Source organism: Drosophila sulfurigaster, chromosome 2L (assembly GCF_023558435.1).
Source record: "Drosophila sulfurigaster albostrigata strain 15112-1811.04 chromosome 2L, ASM2355843v2, whole genome shotgun sequence".
NCBI classification, from domain to species: domain Eukaryota; kingdom Metazoa; phylum Arthropoda; class Insecta; order Diptera; family Drosophilidae; genus Drosophila; species Drosophila sulfurigaster.
This window is the reverse complement of record NC_084881.1, coordinates 16,558,544-16,571,625: the sequence shown is the minus strand read 5'-3', so window position 1 is coordinate 16,571,625 and position 13,082 is coordinate 16,558,544. Positions and strand designations below refer to the sequence as shown.

At 42.9% G+C, this 13,082-nt stretch overlaps 4 protein-coding genes and 1 long non-coding RNA gene across 6 annotated transcripts in view; 3 read left to right on the top strand and 2 right to left on the bottom strand.

Moving 5' to 3' along the window:
• Positions 1–3,152, bottom strand: part of LOC133850155 (protein Star) — a 30,922-nt gene extending 27,770 nt beyond the window's left edge. Inside the window, exon 1 of the mRNA XM_062286150.1 lies at positions 1,821–3,152. The gene's annotated coding sequence lies outside the window, so the exon portion shown is untranslated. The remainder of the gene's footprint in view (positions 1–1,820) is intronic.
• Positions 3,153–3,419: 267 nt separating this feature from the next.
• On the top strand, positions 3,420–6,206 carry LOC133850154 (protein asteroid). The gene is made up of 3 exons (XM_062286149.1): positions 3,420–4,326; positions 4,388–4,544; positions 4,600–6,206. Exons 1-3 carry the CDS (start codon positions 3,521–3,523, stop codon positions 6,172–6,174), a joined length of 2,538 nt encoding a protein of 845 aa, XP_062142133.1. The 5' UTR covers positions 3,420–3,520; the 3' UTR covers positions 6,175–6,206.
• Positions 6,207–6,866: 660 nt separating this feature from the next.
• Positions 6,867–8,933, top strand: LOC133850157 (cysteine protease ATG4B). Of its 2 annotated transcripts, none has more exons than XM_062286156.1 (5): positions 6,867–7,050; positions 7,263–7,605; positions 7,667–7,746; positions 7,807–8,358; positions 8,428–8,933. In XM_062286156.1, the coding sequence occupies exons 1-5, from the start codon at positions 6,867–6,869 to the stop codon at positions 8,469–8,471; spliced, it is 1,203 nt and encodes a 400-aa protein (XP_062142140.1). In that variant the 3' UTR covers positions 8,472–8,933. The 2 variants fall into 2 exon arrangements, with proteins under 2 accessions (XP_062142140.1, XP_062142139.1); XM_062286155.1 differs by having other exon boundaries at positions 7,807–8,364.
• LOC133850158 (serine/threonine-protein kinase NIM1) lies at positions 8,702–12,692 on the bottom strand. Its single transcript, XM_062286157.1, has 5 exons — positions 12,581–12,692; positions 12,344–12,500; positions 12,148–12,256; positions 10,280–10,522; positions 8,702–10,217 (listed from the first exon to the last, which is right to left on the bottom strand). The coding sequence occupies exons 1-5, from the start codon at positions 12,634–12,636 to the stop codon at positions 9,400–9,402; spliced, it is 1,383 nt and encodes a 460-aa protein (XP_062142141.1). The 5' UTR covers positions 12,637–12,692; the 3' UTR covers positions 8,702–9,399.
• On the top strand, positions 12,148–12,677 carry LOC133850162 (uncharacterized). Its single transcript, XR_009895589.1, has 2 exons — positions 12,148–12,279; positions 12,358–12,677. It is a non-coding gene; the product is annotated as an uncharacterized LOC133850162 (long non-coding RNA).
• Positions 12,693–13,082: the final 390 nt, after the last annotated feature.

Sequence of the window (13,082 nt, the reverse complement as noted above, 5' to 3'; positions counted from 1 at the left end):
AGTACGCTAACGTCCTCTGCCGCTGCGCTGCTTTGCCGCTGCTACTGACGTACGCAGCAGCGTTTATTCTTTCTTTTCCTTTTTTTTTTTTTTTTCTTGCGGTGTGCTGTTATTTTTGTTCTTTGCTTTTGAGCTTGTGGAGCTTGTGAAAGGAAATAATTACTTTATTTGTTGTTGCTGTTGTTTCGTTCGCCAGCTGCGCGCTGCATTTTGAAAAACGAATTTTCATCGATGGGAAATTTAAAAATGTTGTGCGCAAAGCTTTTTTTGGATTTACTTTATTAGCTAATATGCGCGCCTTGCCCAATACTTAAAATCTAAACAGTAAAATTAAATGGGCAGGAAATGCGCGCGTCGGTAAAATAATTATGTCGACTTGTAGGTCAAGACGTGGGTGGAAGGGGGCAAGAAAGGGGGAAGGTGCTTGCAGAGACACATTATGACCCAAAAGCTCATTCAGCAATTGAGAAAGTGAGCGACAGAGACCGAATGAGAGAGAGAAAGAGAGGGGGAACGAAGATCGGAGACAAATAACAAATGGCCGACAATTAGTTGCACAGCTTTAAACGGCAACTTCCGCGCAATCATAATCAACAATCAGAAAGCTAGCAACGAGAATATTAGACAAATTTGCACATCTAATCAAAGACAATTGAATAATTGAGATAAGCTTGCAATGTGGAATAGCAGAAGATTGCAAAGCACAGCAAAGTAAAGCAAAGACAAAACCAGAGCACAAGGAAGAAAGAAACACCTACACACACATACGCACATTCACATGCATTCACAGCAGTCTCGTTATTATTGCTGTGCTCTGGTCTTAAGCCAGGGCTGCAGCCAGAGCAGGTGCGAGAGCGAGACAACAGTGCAATGCCAAAGACAATTGTCAAGTGTTGTTTGCTTTTGCTGCACTTCCTACTAGGAAATTCTATAGAAAAATGTGCAGGCGACTGCGACGGCATCAGCGACATCGGCAAGTGTCATTTGAGACGCACACATACACACACACATGCACAGATCTACGGCAGCTGTCACTGTTCATGTGAGTGCATTTTATGCTCTTTTTATTGTATGCAGCAAAATTCATAAAATCAGAGAGAGAAAGAGCAGAGTAGCAGCTGTCGCAACAGTAAAACTTAAACTCCTAGATTCAGTCGAGACTTATTTGAAAAGATGGGGATGGGGTTGGTCTGCAGCAGGCGCCCCATGAACTTTTGTGCTCAATAAACCACTTGCCAAAAAGCAGAGCTTGACAACAACAACGACACAAATTGTCTAATGATGCCAAAACTTCATTTGGCCGCCAGCGGCGTTTCAATTTCGCACAGCAGCACTAGCGCCCTCTGGCGAGATTCAATTGCAAATTGTGCCAAATTGCAGTTGCCATTTCGCCCCATTGAGAATGATCATCATTATTTATTATTCATATTCTATTTACTTTGCATGCTTCATTTTTTTGCAGGAAACTGCGGGTGGCACATTTTGCGCATGAATGCGTGTCTGTGTGTGTATGTGCCTAATTTTTCCACGCTGCCCTAGAACATTTTCATTTCGCCCACCAACGGTGGCATTCAAGAAATTGCGAGAAATTTGTTTTCTTTTGCTACCTGACAGCGCACGTAGTAAATGTTTGTGTGTGTGAGTTAGGCGTGGGAATCGCAACGATGAAATTGCAATTGTCGTAGGACGTGTGAAATTTGTGCGGAAGACAGGAAACGTGAGCGGGAAGCTGACCCCCTCCCTGCTTTCCAGGAACTGCAGCAACGACCGCTGCAACTAATTGGAAAAGGAACAAGTATAATAATTGAATAAACAGTTACCTTGTTGAGCGCCTCTCTCTGTCACTCTCTATCTCTTTCTGAGTGCAAAGTCGTAGAAGTATTCCAAAGTTTAGCAGCTTCCAAAATCGATGCGATGACAAATTGATCCCACAAAAACTTTCGACTGTCAAAATTCCAATTCAACACTCACACATACAACAACATTAATAATTTGCACTCTCTCTTGAGTGCAAAAGAGACACTTGCGAGCTTTTTTTATGTGTTGCTTTTTTGCTCTTAAGTCGTATGAGCGTTTTTAAACTCGTCTTTTGAATTTGAATTTTGAATTTTAGATTTTTCACAATTTTGTTGTTGTTACGCTTTTGCCGTTTCTTGATGCTTATTTATTTATTTAGCAACAATTTATTTATTATAAATGCTTGTTGGGCTCCCACACACACACGTACACTATAATACACGGCAAACGCACACATTGATGTTTTCAAAACACGTACGCAACGAACGCAAAACGCACCGACCGCGCGCTCTTTCTCTCTCGCTCGCTCCCTCTGCAAACACACATACGGACAGAAGAATATTCATTCACGATACGATTACGATACGTATAAAGTGATCTTCGCGCTCGCTCACACCGATGATGGAGGTATTTGTTGTTGTTGCTGGATTTTGTCTGTTTCGATGGCTGCTGTGATGTGTTGAAGAGGAAAATCCAAGAAGCAGCAAAAAATAATAATGAATGCGAGCGCAAAGCGAAGACGCACAAAAGTAATTAAAACAAATAAGTGCTGCAGTCTTCGAATTTCTATTCTATACTATTATTTTGTTTTAGTATATTTATTTTGATGTCTCTCTGCTGTTGTTTTTGACTTGATTCAATTTTTAATCGTTTTATTGGTGTTGCGTTTTTTTCTTCTACCTGACGCCGCTGCTGCTTCTGTTGCTGCTGCTGTTGTTTTACGTTGAACAAGCACAAAAACAACACACACACGCACGCATACAAAAACACACTCACGACGAAACGTTAAGTGGCAAAAGCAAAAGGAAAATACGATACGCTGCTGCTGCTGCGGAACGAACGGAACCCGTATATATGCACGCGCTCTCGCTCGCTCGCATTTAGAAAGGCACTCGATGGGAATTGCACACGGCGAATTACACTTGCATTAAACAATAATTTTCGATTTGCATTTAGTTCGCTATTTTCGTTGTGTTTGCTTGTTTATTTCGATATTGGCTGTTGCATTTGATTTTGGTTTTAATTGCTGCTTGAAACTTTTTACTTTTTTCTCTTCAGTGCCACTCGCGTTACGTTACGTTACGGACGAAGGTACAAGCGTTTTATTTGCTTGACAGCGACAGTCTGATGCCAGTGTGACAGTGGCGCTTCTGCGACAAAATGCACTAAACGGTGTTACAGAAAAAATACCAAAAACAAACGGAGCATAACATTGCGTTCAATCATTTTGCGTTAGCAGGCGCGCACAATCCGTTAGCCGTACTTCCAAAATAACATAAACAACTTTCTAAACGTTCAATTAACTTAAAATATAACTTCATATGACATTATTTTGGTCTCAATTTATACTTAATTTACAAGCAGATATAATTATACCTAAGCTGTTATTTGCCTTGATGGGTAACACTTTTTATACAAGCACACTTTACAACACTATGCAACATGTGTTTTTAACACGCGCTTTCAAACGAACGTAAACAAAGTTTATTTTGATTTTTGTTAAATGGGTGTGCGCGGCTTAACTAGCTATATAGCACAGCGTGCTGAAATCTATTTGAAACCGTATGAATTGCACAACACCGCGTTGGTTATCGATGGCGATAACCTGGCATGCAATCTTTACAAAGACGTAACCGGCAGCTATTCCGCCTTTGGTGGCGACTATGATGATTTCTATCGCGCTGTTGTCCAATTTTTTCAAGTGCTCGCAGAGTGCTCCATACGTCCTTATGTGCTCATGGATGGCGGCTATGAGGAGCGCAAGTTGCGCACAGTTGGTGAACGTTTGCGTGGCAAAATCGCAGTGATTAAACGCATTAATCCTTGTGCCTCGATCACACTATTTCCACTGCATCTCAAGGAAGTCTTTGTAGATGCGGTGAGGGATTGTGGAGTGCCTGTCATGCGTTGCGTCTTCGAGGCGGACGATGAGTTGGCGGCACTGGCTCGTAAACTAAATTGCCCGGTGTTGAGCTATGACTCCGATTTCTATATACACAATGTCAAATATATTCCACTGATCACGTTGACTGTCAAGGTGTTGAGTAAGCAAAAGAAGCAATCCAAGCAGCCAGAAAAGCTGCGTCAACATCAGGCAAAGCATGTGGAGAAACGCACCAAGTCCAACAAGATAGTCGCGGGCATCAAAAAAGCTGAAAAGGAGCAGCAAACGAAGACTAATCCTGGCCAGCGCTACAAGTATCTTGACTGTTGCATTTATCGCGTGGAACATTTGTGTGGACGTGGTGCACTTAGCCCCGAAAAGCTGCCGTTATTTGCTGCGCTACTTGGCAACGATTATATTGCACGGTAAGTTTGAGAGAGAAGCTGGCAAGGATTACCTTTATTTTAATGACATTTCCATTGACAGCTCTGCTTTTCGCAACTTCTTTACCGCTGGTATGGGCAAAGCGGGACGTAGTCGTAAGTTGCAGCAACAACAGCGTCGCATTCGCGTCATTTTGGAGTGGCTAAAGGATCAAACAGCGGAGTCGGCGCTGGATAAAGTGCTGTCCAGGCTAAAGAAGGTAAGTTGAAGTTAATAAAAGGCAAATTTAGTTAATCTAATGCATTTACTTGCAGTCACAGCGAGATTCACTCACGGCCCAAGTGCAGGCAGCCATCTCGGGCTACTCCAATGAGCTGTGTCACTCCTACGACTTCTTTGAGCAACACTACGAGAATGCTTTTCCTTATATACAGGCAGAAAGCGAGCCTGAGGAAGAGGAGGATGAAGAGCAGCAAAAAGGTGAGGAGGATCAGGAAGAACAGCTGGAACAAGAAGAAAACGAACAGCAGCAGGAGGATGTTGAGCAACAAGAAGAGAAATCTCTCTCTGATGAGGAGTCAGCTGATGAAACGGAGGCTCCCGAAATCGAATCCGAAGACAAAACTCTGCTCTTCCCACAATGGTTTCTCGACAAGCTTTATCCCGCACATCTCTCACGCTACTTTGTGGATCTGCTCCATCTACGCAAGTACATCAACAATCCGCAAATCGAGCACTTTGCGCACCACGATGCCAACGCTTTGGCGCTGCCCATACTCAACTATTGCTTCGCTTTGCTGCACCATGTGAAAGGCATGGAAGTGGAGCAGCAACTGGATGAGGAAGGCAATCCACAACCCTTGGAATACACGTATTTAACGCGAGCTTTAAGGGTCACCAATGTGCGTTATATACACATCCCAATCGATCGTCCGCCAGCTTTGGAATTCGAGCCCGCGTCGACAGATGCGCGACATATGAGAGCAATCTTTAAAGAGCAAGTGAAGCATGCGAATGTCGAGCAGCTCTTTGAGGAATTGGAGAAATTGCCGAAGGACTTGCAGCTTTACTTTTTGGCCATTGTCTATTGGCTGCACAACTCGGAGCACTGTGATCTGCTGCATTTGCACGCCTTGATCCTGAGTCTGGTCGTTCTGCGTACTGTGGACGTCACCATACCCGCCGAGCGTGAGCTGAAGGAGTTCCACAGGCGCTTTGGCAAGATTCTGAAACAGGAACGCGCTGTGCGTCTAAAGCAGGCGGCAGAAGGCGTGAAGCGTGGCATTAAGCCAGAGCTGCTGGAGTTGCCGGTGCCGCAGCGCATGGCCCATGTGCCCAAGTCCGATTGTTATCTGGTGCAGGAGCAGCTGCTGCCCCACTTCCATATGCAGGAGATCTTCAAGAAGAAATATGATTTGTACTCGACCACAGTGATTCATTCATTTGCGGAGTTCCAGTCGGTTGTGTATCAGCTGAATGGACTGAATTCGCTGCTCAATCATCCATATTGCAGTCCACATATGAATCAATTGTTTTGTGGCGCCTTCATCTATAATCTTTATGATCTGTTGCGGAATCGTGCTGATGTTCGTTATCATGTGCAGCATTTTCTGCTGGCGGATTCGTTGCTCATGTTTGATTTCTATTGTTATCTATTTGATTGGTGTGTGCAGTTTGTACCCCACTGGAAGCAGCAGCCGGATCAGCAGCAAACAGCTGCCAAAGTTGTGGAGAAGAAACGAATGAAGAAACAGCGACAGGCGGCGCGAAAAGCGGCTGCAGTGGCGGATTCTGTAACTGATCCGCATGCGGAGCAGCTGCAGCAGAGTGAGCAGGAGGAGGATCCATTTATCGATTTGAATAACAAATTTTGTGGTTTAAAAGTTTAGCAAATAAATTCGGTTTCAATTGTTTCAATTAACGCGCCACAATTTAAGCACTTCGCACCACTAATTTGGTTCTCCAACACTGGTTTCATGAACACAATGTCTATCGCTAGGAGTAATCGATATGCAAAAGATTATCGTATACTTCAGTCGCTGGCGAATGACACTAGCTTTCACTTGGACGTAAATAAAAGTGGTTCATAGCCAGGCAAGCAAAATAAAATTAATTTGTTGCAAATAAAAGTGATCACTTGCCAAGCATTAATTGCATGTGCTACAAATATAGGCTTAAAAACAAATACGCGATAATGGTGCTAGTGTCATTACAGCACAACGCCAACACACAGCGGCCGCGCAGCTGACGTCGCTGCTAGCTTCAGTTTTTGTTATCGTTGTAATCAGCACACATAAAAACACAGAAAAAAAGAAAAATAGTGTAAAGTCAGATTGCAAACTAAAACGAATCCATTTAGTGATTAACGTAAGAAATTTGTAACTAAAAAGTCAGCAGCCAGCAAACAAATGCAAGTGCTGAAGAAGAAGCAGCATCAGCAACCCTGGGAAACAACAAATAGCCAAAACAAAGAAAAATCACAACGTCATTTGTATTTTATTTGTTGAGCAGCGTCGTCGACGTTAGCTGCGGACATTGTGGAGGATTGCAGGCGTTGCTTGGGGAGCGGGAGTTGGAGTAGATGCTGGTTAGCTTATACGCGCAGTTAACACGCAGAATGGACAGCGTTTTTGAGGCTTATCTCGGTCCCGACAGCATCCTAGCAGGCGCCATGGTCAACGCTGTGGGCAGCGGAGAACCCGAGGACATCCCCAAACGCAACACGGATGTTTGGCTGCTCGGCAAACGCTACAATGCTATACAAGGTGAGTGCAGCAAGTGTAGCTTGAGAGATACACCTGGTTGGTGTCTTCTATAGGCGAATACCTGCTACATGGTTTGCGTCTTAGCTAAAGCAGGCATTGAGTTAAATATAAAAAAAAATCGTAGCCTCAAAACGCTTATCGCATGCTAGTTTAGTGAGTCAGAAATAAAGAATTTCCTATATATAAATTAAAACCACTTTCTATCATTGCAGAACTGGACGTCATTCGCAGGGACATCGAATCCCGCTTGTGGTGCACCTATCGCCATGGATTTGTGCCCTTGGGTGAAGTGCAGCTGACCAGTGACAAGGGCTGGGGCTGCATGCTGCGCTGTGGTCAAATGGTGCTCGCCCAGGCCTTGATTGAATTGCATTTGGGTCGCGATTGGTTCTGGACGCGCGACTGTCGCGATGCCACCTATCTTAAGATTGTCCAGAGGTTCGAGGACACACGCAAAAGCTACTATTCATTGCATCAAATCGCCCTGATGGGGGAGTCACAGAACAAAGCGGTTGGGGAGTGGCTGGGACCCAACACCGTGGCGCAAATACTCAAGTGAGTTGTTGGTTCAACTTATCTAATAATCGACTGCTTAACAACTTGTATATTTTCTCAGAATTCTTGTGCGCTTCGATGAGTGGAGCTCGCTGCTGGTGCACGTGGCCATGGACAGCACGGTGGTGCTGGATGATATATGTAATTAAGAAGGTTTCCGTTTTTTGCAACATGTGTTTAATCTCTTTCCTCACTTTGCAGTTGAACGCTGCCAACAACCGGCCGAGGCGTGGCAGCCTCTGCTGTTGATTGTGCCTCTGCGCCTGGGCATCACCGACATCAATCCCATCTATATACCCGCCTTGAAGCGCTGCCTGGAACTCAGCAGCAGCTGTGGCATGATTGGCGGCCGTCCCAATCAGGCTCTGTATTTCCTCGGTTATGTGGACGATGAAGTTCTCTATTTGGATCCACATACCACACAGCGAGCTGGCGCTGTTGGTCAAAAGACAACGCAAGCCGAACAGGAGCTGGACGAGAGCTATCATCAGCGTTATGCGGCGCGTTTGAGTTTCAGTGCCATGGATCCATCGCTGGCCGTTTGTTTTCTGTGCAAGACACGCAAGCAATTCGATGAGCTGTTGCAGCAGTTGCGCCAAGAGGTGCTCAACCTCAGCACGCCGTCGCTCTTCGAGATAAGTCAATCGCGTGCCGTCGATTGGGATACGGCGGATGACATCGAATGGCCCACAATGCCGGACATTGATTGGCCTGGCAGCAATACCAGCGATTCGGAATCATTTGCCGTGCTGGGTGAGTGTGTTGGCTGACATCAAAAATGCTCGATTTTCAAATTTACACTCAATTCAACTCTTATCACAGGCGGCAGCGGCGACGTCGACAGCAAACCCAGTGCCCCCATTTGAGAGTGCGAGAGCGTAGCGTTCTCTCTCGGTTTCTCTCTGCGACTGCGCTGTGCCTTGGAGAGCGTTTTATTGTGGGAAAGTGGAGCAGCTGTGTTTGGTCCAAAAAAGAAGCGGAAGAAGCTGCGGTTGCAGGCCAAAAAAATGATAATGATGATAAAAACACCAGCGATGGCTACTAAACAATAAGTTTTGAAGACTAGTGTTACATTTTTTAGATTGTTTACGATTCACACACACACACACACACACATACACTTACACGCTACAGTTAAGGATAATGTATAGTTCATATGCTGCTTTATTCTGCGTTTAGATTGGACTCCATGGGAGACAATTTGGCATAAACAAACAAACGAATTGAACTCTCACCACACACACACACATAGTTAGTTATGCTCGCGATAAAGCTGCTGAATACAAACTACCTTATTAATTGATTAAAAACACCATTTTATATGTATGTATATATATTCGTATGGAAGTTTGTTTTAAGATGACAACGCGAAACATGCATTTGTTTTTGTTTTTCTCTTTGTAGTAAGTATTGTATTGTATTATTATATGCTTTTATCAGCTTTTTAAAAATGGACCAACAACTAAATACATAATACTCTCGTACTTGGACTAAATCGTAACGTATGTATCGCATGTATAAATTTCACTAGATTTCCTTCAATTGCCCCGTTTTAGTTTTACATTTTGGCATATAATTTAATTATTTTTTCATTGTTGTGGGGATGCAATTGTCTGCCTTGCAGCTCATCATAACCATCGCTTTTTTGTATATGTAATAATAATAATTAATCATTAATTAACAGTTTACAAAACTCAGAAAACTACATCGAACTAAGGAACTGCCTTCTTCACTTCACTTGCGATTCTTATCCAATTGACACACTAATTCATTCTTGAAATATTCAACAAAACTCTACAAGATGCAACATTGTCGCTCGATGCGTTTCTCCTGCTTCGGCTCCAGATGCAACGCCATCTCGACATGCTTCCGCGCCAGCCACGATTGCTTCTGGAGTCGATTCACAATAATGCGATAGGCGCCAATAATATCGGATCGTGGACCACTTGGCGTGGCTGTGATCAACATTTGTGAACTGACGCCGAGCTCAGCGAGCAGTTGACGTGCCTCAAACTCCAGCGCACACAGCTGACTGAGATCATCGGTGTTCGTGGGCAACATGACACAGCTGCCCGTCTCCGCATCGTAGTTCTTGAACAGCGGACAATCGTCTGCGACTTCGACGCTCCACGGATTCATTTTGCCTGCTGGCGGTCCGCCATTCGACAGCTGTTTCTCCGGCTCCGTTTCGATGGGTGTGATCTTCTTCTTCAGCGTGCCGCAGAACAAGTAACGACGACCTGGTCCCGACCGTTTGGCGGAGTCGCCGCCATTCGCCTCCAGTTCCTTGGCGTTGCCCGACGGCTGGTCGAGTGGTTGACCCACCTCGATGGGATGCAGAAAACTGTGCACAAACATCTCGTTCTGTTGCCGAGTATTCATGCTAATCGCCGGCTTCTTCACCACCTCCGCATAGCGTTCCCTTAACGAAGCAGTCTTCCTCAAGCGCTGCGACTTGCGCACCCAGAAAATGGTTCGCTTGGCGGGCTTCGTGTGCAGATTGAGCTCGTACTGCATCAGCTCGGCGCTCAGCTTGGGCAGCGTGACAAACTGGCTGTTCAGCATGTCATCGATGGTGGGCCGTTGAGCGGGCACATGGATCAAGATGCGTTCTACCAAAGGAAGGAGACTCAAATCAAGCATGATTTTAAGGATTCCTGAGTATTTCACTTACGGATTAGTCTTATGCAGGGCAAGCTGAGCTGGCCGGGCAGCAGATAGTCGCCCTTGAGTATGGCTGCCTTGAGGCCAGGTATGGTCGGAGCACGAAATGGCATGTTGCCCACCACCATGAAGTAGAGCAGAATGCCCAGCGCCCACACATCCACGGGTGCTCCAATGTAGTGGTCATCGGAGAACAGCTCAGGAGCCGCATAAGGCGGCGAGCCACAAAATGTGTCCAGCTTCTGATTGGCACCTAGAAAAAAATAACGACAAAAATATAAAATTATGATTAGATTGAATACAACTTTAGTTTTATTTTGATATTTATTTATAGTTTTAAAATGAATTAAATACCAAAAATTAAAATTGGAGAAAATAGAAATAAAAATAAACAACATCTTAACAGAATTTTACCTCTCAGTGATTATTCGAGATAGAAATATAAAAAAAAACGATAAAAATAAAATAACAAGAGTAATTTTAGTCTTTCTGATTCCAACAATTGCGAAAGAAATATATTTTTTTATTGAGAAAAACGGTTATTTACTACGGGTCTTAGTTTTCTGTGCTGTCAATCTGGTATATTTTGCACTCTATGGTATATTTTGAATATACCATACAATATGGTATTACATTCAAAATATTCCATAGAGTGCAAAATATACCGCATTTATATACGGCAAAATTCTAAATATCAATAAACCAAATAAAGTTTTCGGTATATTTTTAGTATTTTGGCGTATATAAATGTGGTATATTTTGCACTCTATGGTATATTTTGAATGTAATACCATATCAATAAACCAAATACAGTTTCCAGTATATATTTAGTATATAAATGTGGTATACTTTAAAATTAATACCGCGCTATTTTGCTTTTATTCAAAGTGGGTACCGGGTATCTCACAGTCGAGTACTCTCGACTAGCTTCCTTTCTTACTTATATTCATCATATTTTTTACGTTAGGCAAAAGGACGAAAATTTGAGTTGGTTTAAGTCAAACAGAAATATAACAAGTAAGAAAGCTACAGTCGAGTGTACTCGACTGTGAGATACCCGCTACCCAATTTGAATAAAAGCAATATATTTTGCGGTATTATTCTCAAAATATACCGAATATACTGCCAAAAATACTAAAACTATACCAAATGGTATATGTGGTATATCGATATAGTACCGCATTCAAAATATACCATAGACGGCTCAATATACCAGGTTGTCAGCCAAAGCAACTAAGACCCTTAGTAAATAGGCGTTTTTCCCCATACAAAAGTATTTCTTTAATAACTTCCACAATTTTTATCTCATCGCAACCAAAATTTCAAGAATCATAACTACTCTAATTATTATTGTATACATCAAAATTCGTAACTTTAGCTTTAAAATTACGCTTGTTATTCGATTTTTTTGATTTGCGGGGGCGGAAGTAGGCGTGGCAAAAATTTGAAACAAACTTGATCTGCGTGCAAACATAACAAATGCTGTCGAAATTATAGCTCTATCTCTTATAGTCTCTGAGATCTAGGTGTTCATACGGACGGACGGACAGACACACAGACGGACAGACGGACATGGCTATATCGTCTCGGCTGTTGACGCTGATCAAGAATATATATACTTTATAGGGTCGGAGATGCCCCCTTCTACCTGTTACATACATTTCCTGTCGGCACAAAGTTATAATACCCTTCTACCCTATGGGTAGCGGGTATAAAAATAAAATTTTGCTCACATAATATTGGGACAATTGGAATTTAAACTAATTAATGAACTAATGGAAGCTACTTAATAAACAATATTATAAATTCAAATTGAATACAAAAGAATTATAAATTTAATTTGACCCATTTACAATACAAATTATTTGATTAGCTTACCATTAATGAGCTGTGTGCTGAAACCAAAGTCGGCGAGCTTTAGACGATCCTCGGAGAGCAAAAGCACATTCTCCGCCTTAATGTCGCGATGCACGTAGCCGAGACTGTGCTGTAATTGAGATTGGCCCACAAGTATTATTTATTAATCTGTGCTGGAATTATTATCGTTATTTCTTACGACATCGTTATTTCTTACCATGTGCTTGACAGCGAGCAGCAGCTGCTTGAAGAGCGGCGCCGCATGAATCTCACGCAGTGGACCTCCCTGGGTGATGTGGTTGTATAACTCGCCTCCGCGTATCCATTCCGTGACCAGATAAACCCGTCCCAGCGTCTCGACCACCTCAAAGAGCCTGCATTACATTAAGAACAAGTCAGTCTTCTATTCTCTTCTCCTCTCCTCCTTCTCCTCATCTCCTCTTGCGTCTCTCACCTCAATATGTTGGGATGATGAACACACTCGAGTGTCGCTATCTCGCTGGATAGCATCCGCAATGCCTTGGCATCCAGTCCAGCCCGATCCAAGTCAACTACCTTGATGGCCACCTTGTCTGCAAGAGGAATGCAATTATTAGTTTTCCAAGTTATGTCAAGGATAAACATAAACATCCTGCCACTTGCCTCGTGTCAACTGATGCACGGCCAACTTCACTTTGGAGAAGTTGCCGCGTCCGATGTCGCCGCAGAATCTGTAAAGACCGATGCGACGTCCAATTGTCACCTGTAAATAGAGAAATAAATATATTTAGGAAATTTTATTAATTCTTTAATAATAATATTATTATTTTCAAATCTTATTTTGATTATTTTAAACAATTAATTTGATCGAATTATTAATAATAATAAATCATTTGTTTTTCATAACTTAAACTCTAGTATGAAATACCAAATTTCATTTATGTATTTCCAATTGTTTATGTTCCGTCCTCTTTATA